This window comes from Saimiri boliviensis, chromosome 2, assembly GCF_048565385.1.
Source record: "Saimiri boliviensis isolate mSaiBol1 chromosome 2, mSaiBol1.pri, whole genome shotgun sequence".
Classification (NCBI taxonomy): Eukaryota; Metazoa; Chordata; class Mammalia; order Primates; family Cebidae; genus Saimiri; species Saimiri boliviensis.
Window position 1 is genome coordinate 68022353 of NC_133450.1, and position 13967 is coordinate 68036319.

The following is a 13967-nucleotide window of genomic DNA, read 5'->3' on the forward strand; positions in this document are numbered from 1 at the left end:
AGGTGTACTGCAAATGCTTTAAATTGACCGTGTATTATGTACGATGCTTTGGGATCTGAAAACACCTTTCTGCCGGAGACAAACTGTCCTCTTAGGGCTGGCCAACTGAGAGACTGAACAGGCTCAGCAGGGAACATGTCTTTGATTTGCGAACTAACCAATCTAGAGCTTTTCCTCCTCTGTCTGGCCCAGACAACCAGAAGACACTGTTTCTCTGCCTGGATCATTCTGGGGCCAGATACCAGGTAACTAGCTACCACTTCCGTAATTTAGAGCCTGCCAAAATTATTTAAACTAGCCAGTCCTAAATTGTTTACCCTGCCTTGGATTTCCCAAGGAACCTCCAATAAAGGCCACGGTTGGGCCGGGCATGGTGGCTCATGCCTGTAATCTCAGCACTTTGGGAGGCTGAGGTGGGCAGATCACCTGAGGTCAGGAGTTTGAGATCAGCCTGACCAATATGGAGAAACCCCATCTCTTAAAAAAAAAAAAAAATTTATTTAAAAAACAACAAAAAAAAAAGGTCATGGTCTAGGCCGACCCTTGCTCCTGTCTTCTCCCTCCTGACCACTCCGGTGCTCTCCCATGACCGTGTTTGGCATGCAGTGACCCCCTCCAGGGGACAGGCAAGTATAATAAACTTCATTCCAAGTCTTGATCTTGTTTCCTTCTGTGGCTGCTCCAACTTTGCCATATCATACCCAACACACACATTTGCAAAACAAAGGAATTCACTGTCAATCTAACAAAATAACAAAATCTAACCATTATAACAAAAACGTGGTAAACTTTGTTAAAATCTGTAAGCACGGGTATGAGAGCATCTTTTATCTTTTTCCAAGCTTCAGTGGGGCAGTCTTTGATGAGAACTTGCCCTGGCCGGTCATCCAGGCAGCCTTCATCTTCCCTGTGGGTGAGCAGCACCCCAAAACCCACCCACACACCCACCCACCCACAGCACAGTGCCTTACCAGCATCACCCATGGAGCTGAAGATGCTCTCGGTGACACACATGATGGTGTCGGTGGCCTGGTCATAGCGGCCGATGGGCTCGCCTCGGCTGGCAAACTGTCGCACATGCTGCAGGAGATCATGCAGGGCCTGGCTGACCACGCTGGCCGCGGCGCTGACCTGCTTCAGGAGCTCACTGTCGGTAGTGGCCGCCTGGCAGGCGCGTACGCAGTTCTCCACCGAGCGGTCCACCAGCTTCCCTGCTTCAATCAGCTGCTCCTGGCACACAGGGGAGCTGATAGTGGGGCTCACAACCTGAAGCGAGACAAGAACAGGTTTTGGACACTGTGGTTCAATCCTTATTTTCCATGTCCCCTCACAGTCCCACCAAAGCCCTTCCTGCTCTGGGCCTCGGTTTCTTACTTACAGGACCAGGGATTCACCTAAACTATTGCTGTGGTCTCACATACTCCACTGTTCTACTTCATCCTTGCGATTTTACATGTCCGCTAATTTATATCTTCATTAGTCACACGTGATAGTCCATAGTACTGCCCTACTTACATAGGGAGAAATTTCTGAGCTTCCCCAATTATACCTCCTCCCTTTTAGGATCCCTCAGATTGAGTCTTCTGAGTTGGGATACAAAGACTACCTAAAGGAATTCTATTTTTATTCCCCCAACACCTGAAACTCTGCCTCATAGGGGGGTTCTGTCAGTTCCTTGCAAATTCTAGCAGTGTGGACAAGGAAAGCTAGAGGGAGATGATTGAGGACACTTCCAGAGATGCTGCAAATCCTCTCACAGGCTATCGATGCCACACTGAGCCAGATCACAGATCTATACAACATGACAGGCCATCAAGTCCAGAAACGGACAGTTCCATCTTCTAATGCATCATCACCGCGAGGACACATGAAGTAGAGGGGAAAGGGTATTTGGAGGCGGATGAACCTGAGTTATAACCCTAGTTCTGCCACTTACTACTTCTGTGGCCTTAACATACTAACATCAGAGGCCCTCAGGCTCCTATCAGTAAACTAGAGATAATAGTGCTTAATTTGCAGGGTTGCTGCGGAGATGTAATGAGGTGATGATACGGTATGTATACCCTCACAACAATTCACATCCCCACTCGCTCACAGCCTAGAAAGGGTTCCCATAAACTCTGTGGATTATTTCTGAATCCACTTATAATGCAGTATCACACAATGCAAGAACTATTTTTGTGCAGGTGTAAAGACGCACTGAGAAGTCCAAAGGGCAGAAATAGCAATTTGCACACAGAAATGAACTAGTGAAAAGTACCAATGGCCTGAGGACTTGGGCAAAGAACAAATGATAAAAAGAATAGGCAAGGGCCGGGCGCGGTGGCTCAAGCCTGTAATCCCAGCACTTTGGGAGGCCGAGGCGGGTGGATCACGAGGTCGAGAGATCGAGACCATCCTGGTCAACATGGTGAAACCCCGTCTCTACTAAAAATACAAAAAACTAGCTGGGCATGGTGGCGCGTGCCTGTAATCCCAGCTACTCAGGAGGCTGAGGCAAGAGAATTGCCTGAGCCCAGGAGGCGGAGGTTGCGGTGAGCCGAGATCGCGCCATTGCACTCCAGCCTGGGTAACGAGAGCAAAACTCCGTCTCAAAAAAAAAAAAAAAAAAAAAAAAAAAATAGGCAGCTTATGCTAAAATCCTATCATCATGTAAGACCTATCATCACTGAAGCAAGCTCTAAATCTCAAGACTATTTGAACAAATTCTGCCCCCGCTACTCCCCAGATGCCTGGAAGCAGATAAGAGCACATGATACCGGGTAGAAAGAGCTAGGGTACCAGCTGGCTTACCTTGGCACATGCCACAAGCTGGGAGGTGGACAGGGCACACTGGGTAGCAGCAGCAATCACCCTGTTCTGTAGGACAGTGTCTTCTGCCACTTGGGCAACATTCTTTGCCTTTAGTACCAACATGGCAGCTGCATTGGCAACAGCTTTGGCCAAACTCATTAAAACATCCTAAGAAAAGGGAATCAAAGACTTTTCATTTATTTTTCTCTAATCACCTTTCACGGCCTGAAAATAAACATGTTATTAAAATTCCATTTGATCTTTTTCCTTCAGCACTTCAGAAGTTTTTTTTAAATGTCAACTTATCTTTAGAGGTAATTAAAAAAGGAGTCGTATATCCTAATAACTCAGTCTCTTACATCCATTAAACAGCATAGGTTTAAATCTAAAAGAGTTAATTTGAGGGAAGGGTTATTATTTTAACCACCGAATCACATTCGTGCACTTATCTAACATGAAGTCTTGACCATGTCTCTTGGATGCGTGGTCAATGTGGTGGATCAGGAGAAGCTGAAAACACATCCAGACGCCACAACATCATGTGCCACAGGAAGGTTAGAACTCATGGCCTCCAAGTCATCATGCCCCACTGTAACTTGAAAATTTATCTTCTGGATTTCTACTTTGCACAAAGATCCAAGTCGTCATCAGAAATTTAGCCATATCTCTACCTCCAGAGGGCAACATTTGATGTGCAAAGACACATAGCTGGCACCAACACCTACAGCTCAAGAGCCAATAAATGCTCTGAAAATGAGTTATTCTCAGTGTTCTGCAGCCTTCTGGATAGTAATTAAATTATTACAGAAAGTGGAAATGGAACCTATATAAATACACTAGCTATAAGATGGTTTGACTGAAGACACAAGGAGCTCTAAGCCTTAAAAGATCAGTTTATGCTTCAATTCAATGACTAAGCATTCTGCCTGTAGAATTTAGAATATTTTGATTGAGCTTACCAGATTTATCGCCCATCTGTTTGACCTAAAGAATAACCACTATTACAATTAATTTATTTCTTCGTTTTTAATACTGTTTATTTGACTCAGAAATGCCTTCCCAAACATAGGAGCCATTTTGATTTTGAATAAACATGTCAAGGCTTTTCCCCTCAAGGAAATACGGTCAGAAGTCTTTATTAATTCATCAGATGATAAAGAGCACTTTTGATTCTAAATGTAAAGGGCACCCACAGCGTCTTTACAGTGAGCTATTTTATGAGAAGATATATTGGAAATAATATTCAGGCTGCACAATTTTATACAGAACAAAGACTACATATAATCCAGCTAAATCAGAAACCCATGAATCTATCAAGTAAGCTGATTTTAAATTGGGCAAAGACTAAGTGGTCTTAAATGAGCAGGTTATTCCAGTCTTTCTTAGGTCTGTGATGTTTCCGGGATATCCAAGGTAAAACTAAAGCCCATGGTGCGAAAGCTGAAGATCCCTTTGGGATCTGACTGGCACTTGTCTACCACACAACTTTCAGGAATTGCTCCCACTATGGTTACAGTTCCTGGACATCTATCTCAATGCTCAGTGAAAACACAGCTTGAATGTCACAAAATATTTAAAAGATTTTTAAAAATAACTTTCCAAAGTAGGTCACAGTATTTCTTCACTTGAAATGAATTCATCTTTTCAAATGGGGGCCAGGATTTGGTCACATAGAATCATGATTGTTCTAAAGGGCTTTGTTAGAACTGTTTAAAGAAATTCTGTTCCTCTTATTAATTTTGTCCAAAAAAAAATACAGTTAGAAAAAGAATGTGATACTACGGCTATAGCTGCTGACAAGGCCTTTGTCAAAAGTTTCAACAAGACCACTATTATGTAGCCTGTGTAAAATAAATCTTTGTTAACTCTGGGAACATGTGGTACATTAAGAACCCAAGAAAAGCTCTGAGATATGATCTCAAGAATCAGAAAAATAGAGTAAGAAATCCAATGTCAGTTACCCATAACTGGAGGAGGTTGCAGGATCACCTTACTGCACTGGTCTTTACCTAGAGACCTCACACAATTGGAAACATTCAAGTGAGGCCTGTCCCTGTAACAAAAGCTCTGCAGGACTATCATCCTGAACCTGAACCTGCTTCCTCTGCACATCCAAATGGGAACAAACATTAGGAGGCAGGGTTTACATTCATACACAATGAAAACAACCTACTACAGCAGGGAGAGGCAGGTAAAGCTTTTAAAAAACACAAGGTTGTGTGCGATGTTTTAAGGAAGAATTGTGACTTTCTCCTTAACCTTCCTTAACACATTGCCGGAAAACAATAATATTAATACTTCTGGGGAAAGTAAATGACGATGTCAAGATAATTAAGCCTAGTAAAACAGCAGCGGAATCTCAGATTTACCAAGTTCCTAAGTAGGTACCTGCCTGCAAATAATTACCTGCACTAATACAAAAAGTAAAGGCCAATGCAAGGCCAGTTTGGGGATCTGGAAAGGGAAGTCAGGAGGGGGATACAATTAACTTGGGTTTAGCAGAATATATTCATGTGGTCTACAGTTCACTCCGATTCTAGGGAATTTATTACTGGCCATCTCAGTGTAGAAATGGCTTCCAGGAATATTCCTACCACTCATCATACAAATTCACGCTTAGGAGGACTGAAGAATGATGCCATCAAAACCTCTATCATGACATGAACGCTTGTATATTGAATGTCTTATTGCCCTCCTTCGCTCTCCACATGCCTGTGGTACTAGGCTATGGGACTCATTCATAGCCTGCAGTGGATGAAGGTTGAAGTTTCATGTCTCACAACAAACAGGATCACATCTTAGTGTATCTGACACATCTTTTGATAAAATTTGGAAGTTCTAGATAAAATGGCCACCCATGAAGCAAGAAACCTGAACACCAGAGGAAAGCTCATGATCTTTTTGTTCTGTCTGCTAAATATTATAAAATCATTGCCAAATGAAGAGGTGGTCAAAACAGATGAAGCCAAAAATACAGGAAAAAAGGTATTTAGAGGTGTCAGGTAGTGAATAAAAACATTACGCTATTTTTTTCTGAACTTGCTGGTATCTGTAATATTCGTTCATATAAGTTTGTAACTTGTAATTTCTTCTAAGTAAATATTTCAATATATATACATATAAATGAATAATTTGAAAAAAAGTTTTAATAATTGCAGGCCAATGAAATTCTGTAGAATTCCTAAACAGTGAACTTAACATAGGATTTGGAAAAGGGCATCTTTCAGAGAACCTGGGATAGAACTGTAACAATTTAATTAGGATGTATTTATACATTACTTGCAAAATGAGAGACTCAGGAGGAGGAGTAAAGGGGACTGGCTCATCAGTACATAAGCAGATCAGCCTGGCCTGAACCACCCTAGCAGTGGCCTCTGCACTGTACCTTTTGAGGGACAGGGATGGAGGCAGGCAAGCAGAGATGCCTGATGCCCTCTGAGCTGCAGTGAGATGATACTACACAGTGGTTAACAGCAGCTCCCCAGAGGACAAGCAGCACATGTCCCTGGTATTGAAAAAGAAGGGTCACAAAAAAGAATTCTCTGCCACACTTGTGGTTTTGGATAAGACAAAAAATAAACCACCTCTGAGTACAAAGGAATTTCTTACCTGGAATCGCTCATCAGTCTCATTCTCTCCAATCTGTCTCAGAAGATCCCCACTGGCCTGTCCAATGCTGCCAGCAGCAGTCAAAACCGTCTGTCGAGGCTATGAACAGAGAACACACCTTAATTGGAAAGAAAACGCATTTCCTCCAGTGCAATCATACATGGAATTGCAGAAAGCAGAATCTCACAGAATTGGTTCCCTCTGCCTATCAATGAGAATCTCAGGTGGTCTGCCAGATAGAAGACATCCTGGTGCAATCTGTGCAGGCAAACAGCCGGTGTCTCACAAACCAGCAATGGGTATACGGATTTTATATGGCCAATTAGTGAACCTTGTTCAACTGGTAGGAAGGTGATATGCATTCTGCGGAAATTAGGGCCCAAACTTATATTCCCTTTAAATGTGTATAAGTCATGTATGTTACATTCCTGGGGTTGCATCTACTCAAGTACCCATGAGGGGGAGGCCTTCACACTAAGAGCTCAACCACTCCAGAATGCGGCTGAGCTTCTGCACCCAATTCCACAGCTCCAATTACTTCTGCAGGGAAATATACCCCAGCAGGATGAAAGGAACAGCGTGAGAAGCAAGAGCACCACGGTCCCCCCCAGCAGATGCAGCTGTCTCATCAGAACCGGAGGGACTGCTTGCCTGTAGAGCTTACCTCTCCAGAAGTAGGCTGCACAGCTTTCAGCAAGTCTGACACTGCCCCAGCGAGGGTCCTGGCAGCTCTAAGCAAGTCCTCCCCGCTGCCCACCTCATCATCCATGAGGGCGGCCAACAGCTTCACACCCTTGGACATCTCCGTCAGGTTGGAAGAAATAGTGGTGATCGCGCATCCCACAGCCGTGTAGTCAGTGTCTGCAGGGTCACCTAGGACAAAAAGAACCATCCCCACCACAGGAGGGCATATGGTCATGGTGAGAATTTTCAAAACCCCACAGTGGCAGGAGTTCCTCACCCGCCATCCTGCAAGAGTCAAACACCAAGCTTCCCATGGGCACAGTGAGATGGCTTGCTCCCTTTCTCCAAGGTGACTTCAAGAAGGTCCTGTCTTTCACCTGGAGGCTTCATGCATTGAAATTCTGAGTACAACTACCTTTAAAAATCCAAAGGAAGTCTTGACATCTCATGGCCCTTTTCTCTAGGCCGCTGTCAGCAGCTCAGGGCGTCAACTCTGCTCCTAAAAGGCTGATACATTGCAAGGTGAAGCCAGGCAAGTTCCTAGCTCTCCTCTGACAGCACAAGGCTGGGAGCCACGCTGTGCCAGAAGAGACCGCTGCTGGACAAGATGGCCCAAGGCACACACGATAGGTCTGTTCAATCAAAATCATTTTCAAACCGTAGGTGCCAAGGAGGGAGAAAGCAGCCTCAACAGACTTTGCAGTAAGTCCAGCACACTGACAAACCATGAGAAGATCTGAATAGGAGCTTTCTAATGAGGGCACATGATACAGGCAAAAAGCAATGACATGTTCCTTACTGCTCTCCTGGGTCACTGGGAGAAAATGTTGGAAGCACTCCAAGGGCCTAAGAAAAGACTATCCTCTAGTAATATGAAGTCTATTCTATCAATTAACAGATAACTTATTTTTTTCTATTAGAAAAACAGCTTTTAAGCAAAACCCCAATACAGCACAAATCTCTCAGGGACTTACCAGCTGTGAGGTTGACAACGGAAGCCGTTCCGGCTGTGATAGCATCAACTTGAGAATGAATTTCGTGTTTGGATTCGTCGACTTTGTTCTGAACCCATACCCTAGATGCCTGCAAAGCCAGACAACAGCATGACACAATCACAGCACAGAATGACCCAGGAGACCAGAGAGGCTCTGCCATGAAATCAGACCAGCATTTTGGCTACGCTCGTCTTATGAGCACTGACAGGGCCCTTAAGTTATCCTAAACAAGAACCTTAACAGGCCTCCTGCTCCTTCAGAGATGCTCAATGGTGTGCAAATTCTCCCCGTTTCTTACATTAATTATGTTGTTTGTGTTTTTAACTATTAAGATCTTAGGTAGAAAAATTCAACTGAAAAAGAATGAGGAGAAAAAAAAAATCAATGTTTCGTAATAATACTGCACATTAGCATTAATAGTTGTTGCTAATTTTCACCTTGCTATGCAGGAAGCAGCGTGAGAAGGAGGGTGTTTCAGCTCACATGTGTTCTCTGCCAATGCAGGAAATATCTCTTGCTTACAACGTCCATCACCTTGAAGACGACCAAAGGTCATGTTCGTGTAGATGGTAAAACCTTTCTTGGTAAGATGAGGGGATGGGTCGAGACCCTGTTCTGGGTCCAGACCTACCACTAGCAGGTGATAGGACCTGAGGCAAATCATAGTCAGGTCCTGCGCCTTAGATTTCTTCTACTGTAGGAATTGAATGGTTTATAAAAACCTTTCCAACTCTTACATTTTATGTTGATTTGAACCTATAAGTAGCAAGGTCTCTATTTTCTGGCATTTCAGAACTTACCTAATAAATGATCACTTATCTTGATAATGATGACCCTGCAATATGGTGCTCATCTGCTTCTTAAAACATCCCCAAAATATTTATGTATGTTTGGGATGTGAACACTAAAAGTAATTTATTGCATTCTAATTCTTTGAAAATTGGTGAAGCAGCAATGTAAAATCTTAAATATTTTAAAACTCTACCTCACAATTATACTGGATATAGGTGTCTGCCATGCTTTTACTCTGGAGTTCCTCAAAGCAAAATGTTTACGGTTTTCAGATACCTGAGAGAAATGGTGCTGAGGATACCAGCACCCTCCACGCACACAGGGTGCAAATGAAAAACTCAGCATTCTCGGAGAACTTGGAGGGCAGTTATCATGGCAGGACAAGATAAAGCTACAGACTGTATCTTGGTTCTGGCCCCTGCGATGGTACCAGTCAGTCCTACCACAGCGGTTGCCAACCCTCACTGGCCATTAGAATCCCCTGGGGAGAATAAAAACCACTGATTCTCAGGTTCCACCCACAGCAACATTGATTTATTTAGTCCCAGATGGTGCTTTCGGCTTTGTTTTTAAAGTTTCTGAGATGATTCTAATCTACAAAGCAGCACTGAGAATAACAGTACTGGCTGGTGCTTTTTTAATGGTCACAAAAAGAAGCTGGAAACTTGGCTAAAATGCAGATTCTGTTTGAGTAGGTTGGGGAAGGCCCCCGATTCCGCAAGTCTCACACACAATTGCCAATGTTGCTGGTCCTGGGAGCACGATTTGAGCAGTGAGGAGTCATGCTGAGAGATCCCTAATTTTCCAGTCACAGAGGACACCTCTGATACTAAACAGGCAATGATCTGAGTCATCCAATTTAACTTTTTCAGAGACAAGTGTTATTCCTGAGCTTTCAAAAAAAAAAAAAAAATCATGGGATTTCATGCAGCAGCAGCTACAGAAAAATATCTGGATGAATCACCCTACTCTGCTGAAAAACTCAATGGTAGTAAGCCAGTGGTTCTCAAAGGACAGCTCCCAGGCATGCAGCATTAATATCGCCCAAGATCTTGTTGGAAATGCGAAATCTCAGGCCCCACCCAAGATTCCATTGAGTCAAAAAAAAACTGGGGACAGAATTCCAGCAATGTGTGTTTTAACAGGCCCTTCAGGTAATGCCAACGTATGCTAGAGTTTGAGAACCACTGGTAGAGACAAAAATAACAAACAGCTAATGCTTACTGAGCTCTTTCTACGTATGTGCTAAGGACCGTGCTAAGAACTCTACAGGTGATTAGATCATCACCTCTTCACAACAACTCTATTTACAGATTAGAGAAGGCAAGTAGCCCAGAGTCACGCAGCCAGTGATGGAGCTGGGATTTGAACTCAGATCACAGGACCCTAGGGTCCAAGTTTTCGGCCCTCCTGTGGTACTGGCAGCAGTACCCTATGATTCTCTCCTCCTGTGGGTGCAAATGAGAGACAAAGACTCAGTCTCTTGAAAAATCTTGGGTTTCCTCTTCACCTAGAGAGAGATTTACCTAGTTGAATCTGGTGCATAACTCTGCTTTCTGCCAGGGCAGAGACTTGGCAAGAAAATCACCGAATAGTATTTACCATATCCTGGCCAAGAGGCGGCAGCGAGTCGAGCTCACTGAGATCATCCTGGGCCTGCTGGACGGCATGCATGCTTGTGTTGATGGTCCCCATCAGGGCCTGCTGGGCTGAGGTCTGCAAAGGCAGATAAAATAAAGCAGTCATCCCACACTCCGGACATGGCCCTTTATGCAAAACAAAGCAAAATAGAACTCTGCGCTCAAGACAAAGCAGCCCAGGCTACATCTCAACAACCGGCTGAACCATCTCCCATTTTAACCTGGAGGCCAGAAATAGATACTGCATTATATTAACACAACACAAAATGAAGGTGACTGCCATGGACGGATAATAATCAGAAGTGTGTGAAGGAGCTGACTAGGAGGCTCAGAAGAGTCCTTCCAGGGGAAGTAAGGTGATGCAATATTTGAGTACTGAGGAGCTCCTCAAGCACAGGAAACACGTGGGTGTTAAATAAGAATGATTCCTGACAGACAACGACTCCAACTAAATCTACAGATAATATACTTTTTCAGAGACAAGAGTTAATCCTGAGCTTTCAAAAAGTTCTCGTGCAATAGCAAGGGATTCCCAAGGTCGGCCTGAGAGGCACCGAGTCAGACAGACCGGCACAGTGGAAAGGAATTAATGACCGCCAGGGCGAAACCTCGAGATCACTGGAAACCTGGTCTACTTCTCAGACTTTCCTAGGGGTATCTGCACCCATCAGCTTGATGCTGGCAGGACAGGGGAGCACAGTTCTATGCCTGTATCACAAATCATGTTGCGAGGTCCCTAATTTTCCAGTCACAGAGGACACCTCTGATACTAAACAGGCAGTGATCAGAGTCATCCAGTTAAAAAATATACACAGCTGAACGCAGCATGGTTCAGCCAGGAGGAGTTAGAGTTCCAACACCCAGCCCATCACTGCTGCTGGTGTCCACCTTGCACACCGGAGGCAGTGGACTAACGAGCAGGGGACGACAGGAAGCCTCACCAGTGGTGGCATGTGGCCTCGGTGCATCTGCCCAACCATGACCTGCTGCTGTGGAGAGGGCATGCTGCCAACGTTGAAGGTCTCAGGCCCGCTGGAGCCTGAGCGCATCACGGCCGGCAGCGCCACTGAGCCATGCTCTGCCTTTCCGGTCCGGTTGAACTGCTGCTGCAAGATGGTGGACCTGCCGGGAAAAGCGGTTTGGTCACTGCAAGGAAGCCACTCATGTGGAGTGCAATGAGGAGACCCCCCAGATGTCACGTATGTTTCCTGCTTTATGCTGTGAAGGCCAATTTAAAGAGGCACGTACAGACAGAGAAGCAGGAATGAAGAAGTGGCACTACAACACTTAGCAGAGCTCCGAGATGGATCCTTTCATGGCACGTAATGTAAATAATTACTCCCAATTTATCCACTTAATGGATTTATGGTATTATGCAATTAGTTGTTCTTATTAAAAAAAAAAAAAAAAGAAAAGAAAAAAAAGAAAAGAAAAGAAAACAAGGCCTGATGCAGTATTTCACCACTGTGATCCCAGCCCTTTGAGAGGCCAAGGTGGGAAGATTCCTTGAGGTCAGGAGTTCAAGACCTCCTGGGCAACATAATGAGATCTCATCTCTATAGATCTCATGAAAAAATTCACAAATTAGCTTGGAGTGGTTGTGTGTGCCTATAGTTCTAGCTACTCAAGAGGATGAGGCAGGAGAATCGCTTGAACCTGGGAGCCCGAGGTTGTAGTGACCTATAATCGCACCACGGTACTCCAGTAAGACTCTGTCTCAAGAAAAACAAAGATGACAACAACAACCCAAGTATTCCTATAATGATAATAGCGAAGTTCCAGGTTTTAAGTGAATGTTTTGATATGTTGATATATTATTTTTGGTAAATCATACCTGAAAGAACATTCATCAAACAAGTATCTACCCTGCGACAGGTTCCATTCTAGGCATCAGAAATACAGATCATTTATCTTCAGCTTGAAAGGGGAAATGTGGAAATGAAGGTAGGGGAAAATCTCCCGCAGCTTAGCTCTCCTCCCTCAGGCCTAGCACCATTGACCACACAGGGTGTCGCATCGCCTCTGGAGCCTCGACCATGTGAGGCTCTGACATCTTTCAAAATGCTTTCAACTAACGACAGGGAAGACTCTCAGAGTATCTAAGGAAAAAAAAAATGCATTTTTATTTTTTTGAAGCAGTTTCACTCTTGTCATCCAGGCTAAAGTGCAACTGCACAATCTCAGCTCACTGTAACCTCTGCCTCCCAGGTTCAAGCGATTCTCCTGGCTTAGCCTTCCAAGTAGCTGGGATTACAGGCGCCCACCACCACACCTGGTTATTTATTTGTATTTTTAGTAGAGATGGGGTTTCACCATGTTACCCAGGCTGGTCTTGAACACCTGACCTCAGGTGAACCACCTGCCTAGGCCTCCCAGAGTGCTGGGATTACATGCGAGAGCCATAACACCTGGCCAAGAAACCGAATTTTTTACTTGATATTTTCTTAGAATGAATAATAAGTACAAAAAATGCTGATCATCTGAAGGTAAGAAGTCTGAGGGTGGTGTGTCTTCCTCAGAAGCCTGGTGGACAAACCCACAGACAGAGTCTGGGACATCTATGTGTTGTCAGGTGGAAGGAAGGTAGACGTACAGCTGGATGAAGAGAAAAGGTCTCTGTCCTGGAGCTCTCGCACTATTACAGATCGTTCCCTGTTGCCCAGGGCAAGACTCGACAGCCATGCTGGGATCCCAAGCAATAGGCATCCAGGGAGAAACACTGCAATCTAGGGGTAGGGTGGTAAGAGACTGGGAAGGTGGGTCTGAAGGTTCCAGAAAGAAGTCAGTTGCATTCTGAGAGCTCAGCCAAAGATCAACGCAGGAAGAAGTGGAAGGTCTAGTGATGGGGACCATCCTGACCATTCTTCCTGCTTGCCTTGATCAGACCCCACAGTGATACCATGGGCAGTAAAGATGGCTACAGTGGTTCCAGACAGGTGAAGGTTCCAGCCCTCTGGGCTCACTTACTGGGCTGCTCCTATGGGAAGCAAAGCACAGCAAGGTCTCCCTATCAGGGAGCACTAGCTCACTAACTTACATCTAATGGTCATAAATAATTCCAAGGACTTAAGGTGCTCTGCCTGAGGGTGGCAAGTATCAGAAACGTATGGTATCGAGTTTGGTTCCAACTTGCACACTAGTGGGGACAAATGGAAAAACATCTTTTGGGTGATGAGGAAGCAAACTGTGAGAAACTGGCAGCAAGGGTAGAAATGTTAGAGAAACTACTATAGCCAAGCAAGTTTAATGCACTGGAAGATGCTAGAACTTTCTAGCATTGTACTATGGGAAACATCACAAGATCTGAATCTGAGTCCTGGCTCTACCACATGTGTGGATCTCAACTAATTTTCATGAGCTTCAGTTTCCTCATCTGGAATGGGGATGATAGTACTTGGCCTCTCTCTTGCATCGGGAGTTGTTATTGGAATTCCAGATGAGACGGAACGTCAGA

At 44.5% G+C, this 13967-nt stretch overlaps 1 protein-coding gene across 9 annotated transcripts in view; it reads right to left on the minus strand.

Annotated features, from left to right (window-relative positions):
* TLN2 (talin 2) overlaps positions 1-13967 on the minus strand; it is a 474792-nt gene that overhangs the window by 136997 nt on the left and 323828 nt on the right. For all 9 annotated transcript variants that reach the window (XM_074393531.1, XM_074393528.1, XM_039468905.2 and 6 more), the window contains 7 exons: positions 11455-11635; positions 10476-10589; positions 8061-8169; positions 7067-7275; positions 6403-6501; positions 2794-2961; positions 972-1266 (listed from right to left, as the gene is read on the minus strand). In XM_074393531.1, coding sequence (XP_074249632.1) covers positions 972-1266; positions 2794-2961; positions 6403-6501; positions 7067-7275; positions 8061-8169; positions 10476-10589; positions 11455-11635 — 1175 coding nt within the window. The remainder of the gene's footprint in view (positions 1-971; positions 1267-2793; positions 2962-6402; positions 6502-7066; positions 7276-8060; positions 8170-10475; positions 10590-11454; positions 11636-13967) is intronic.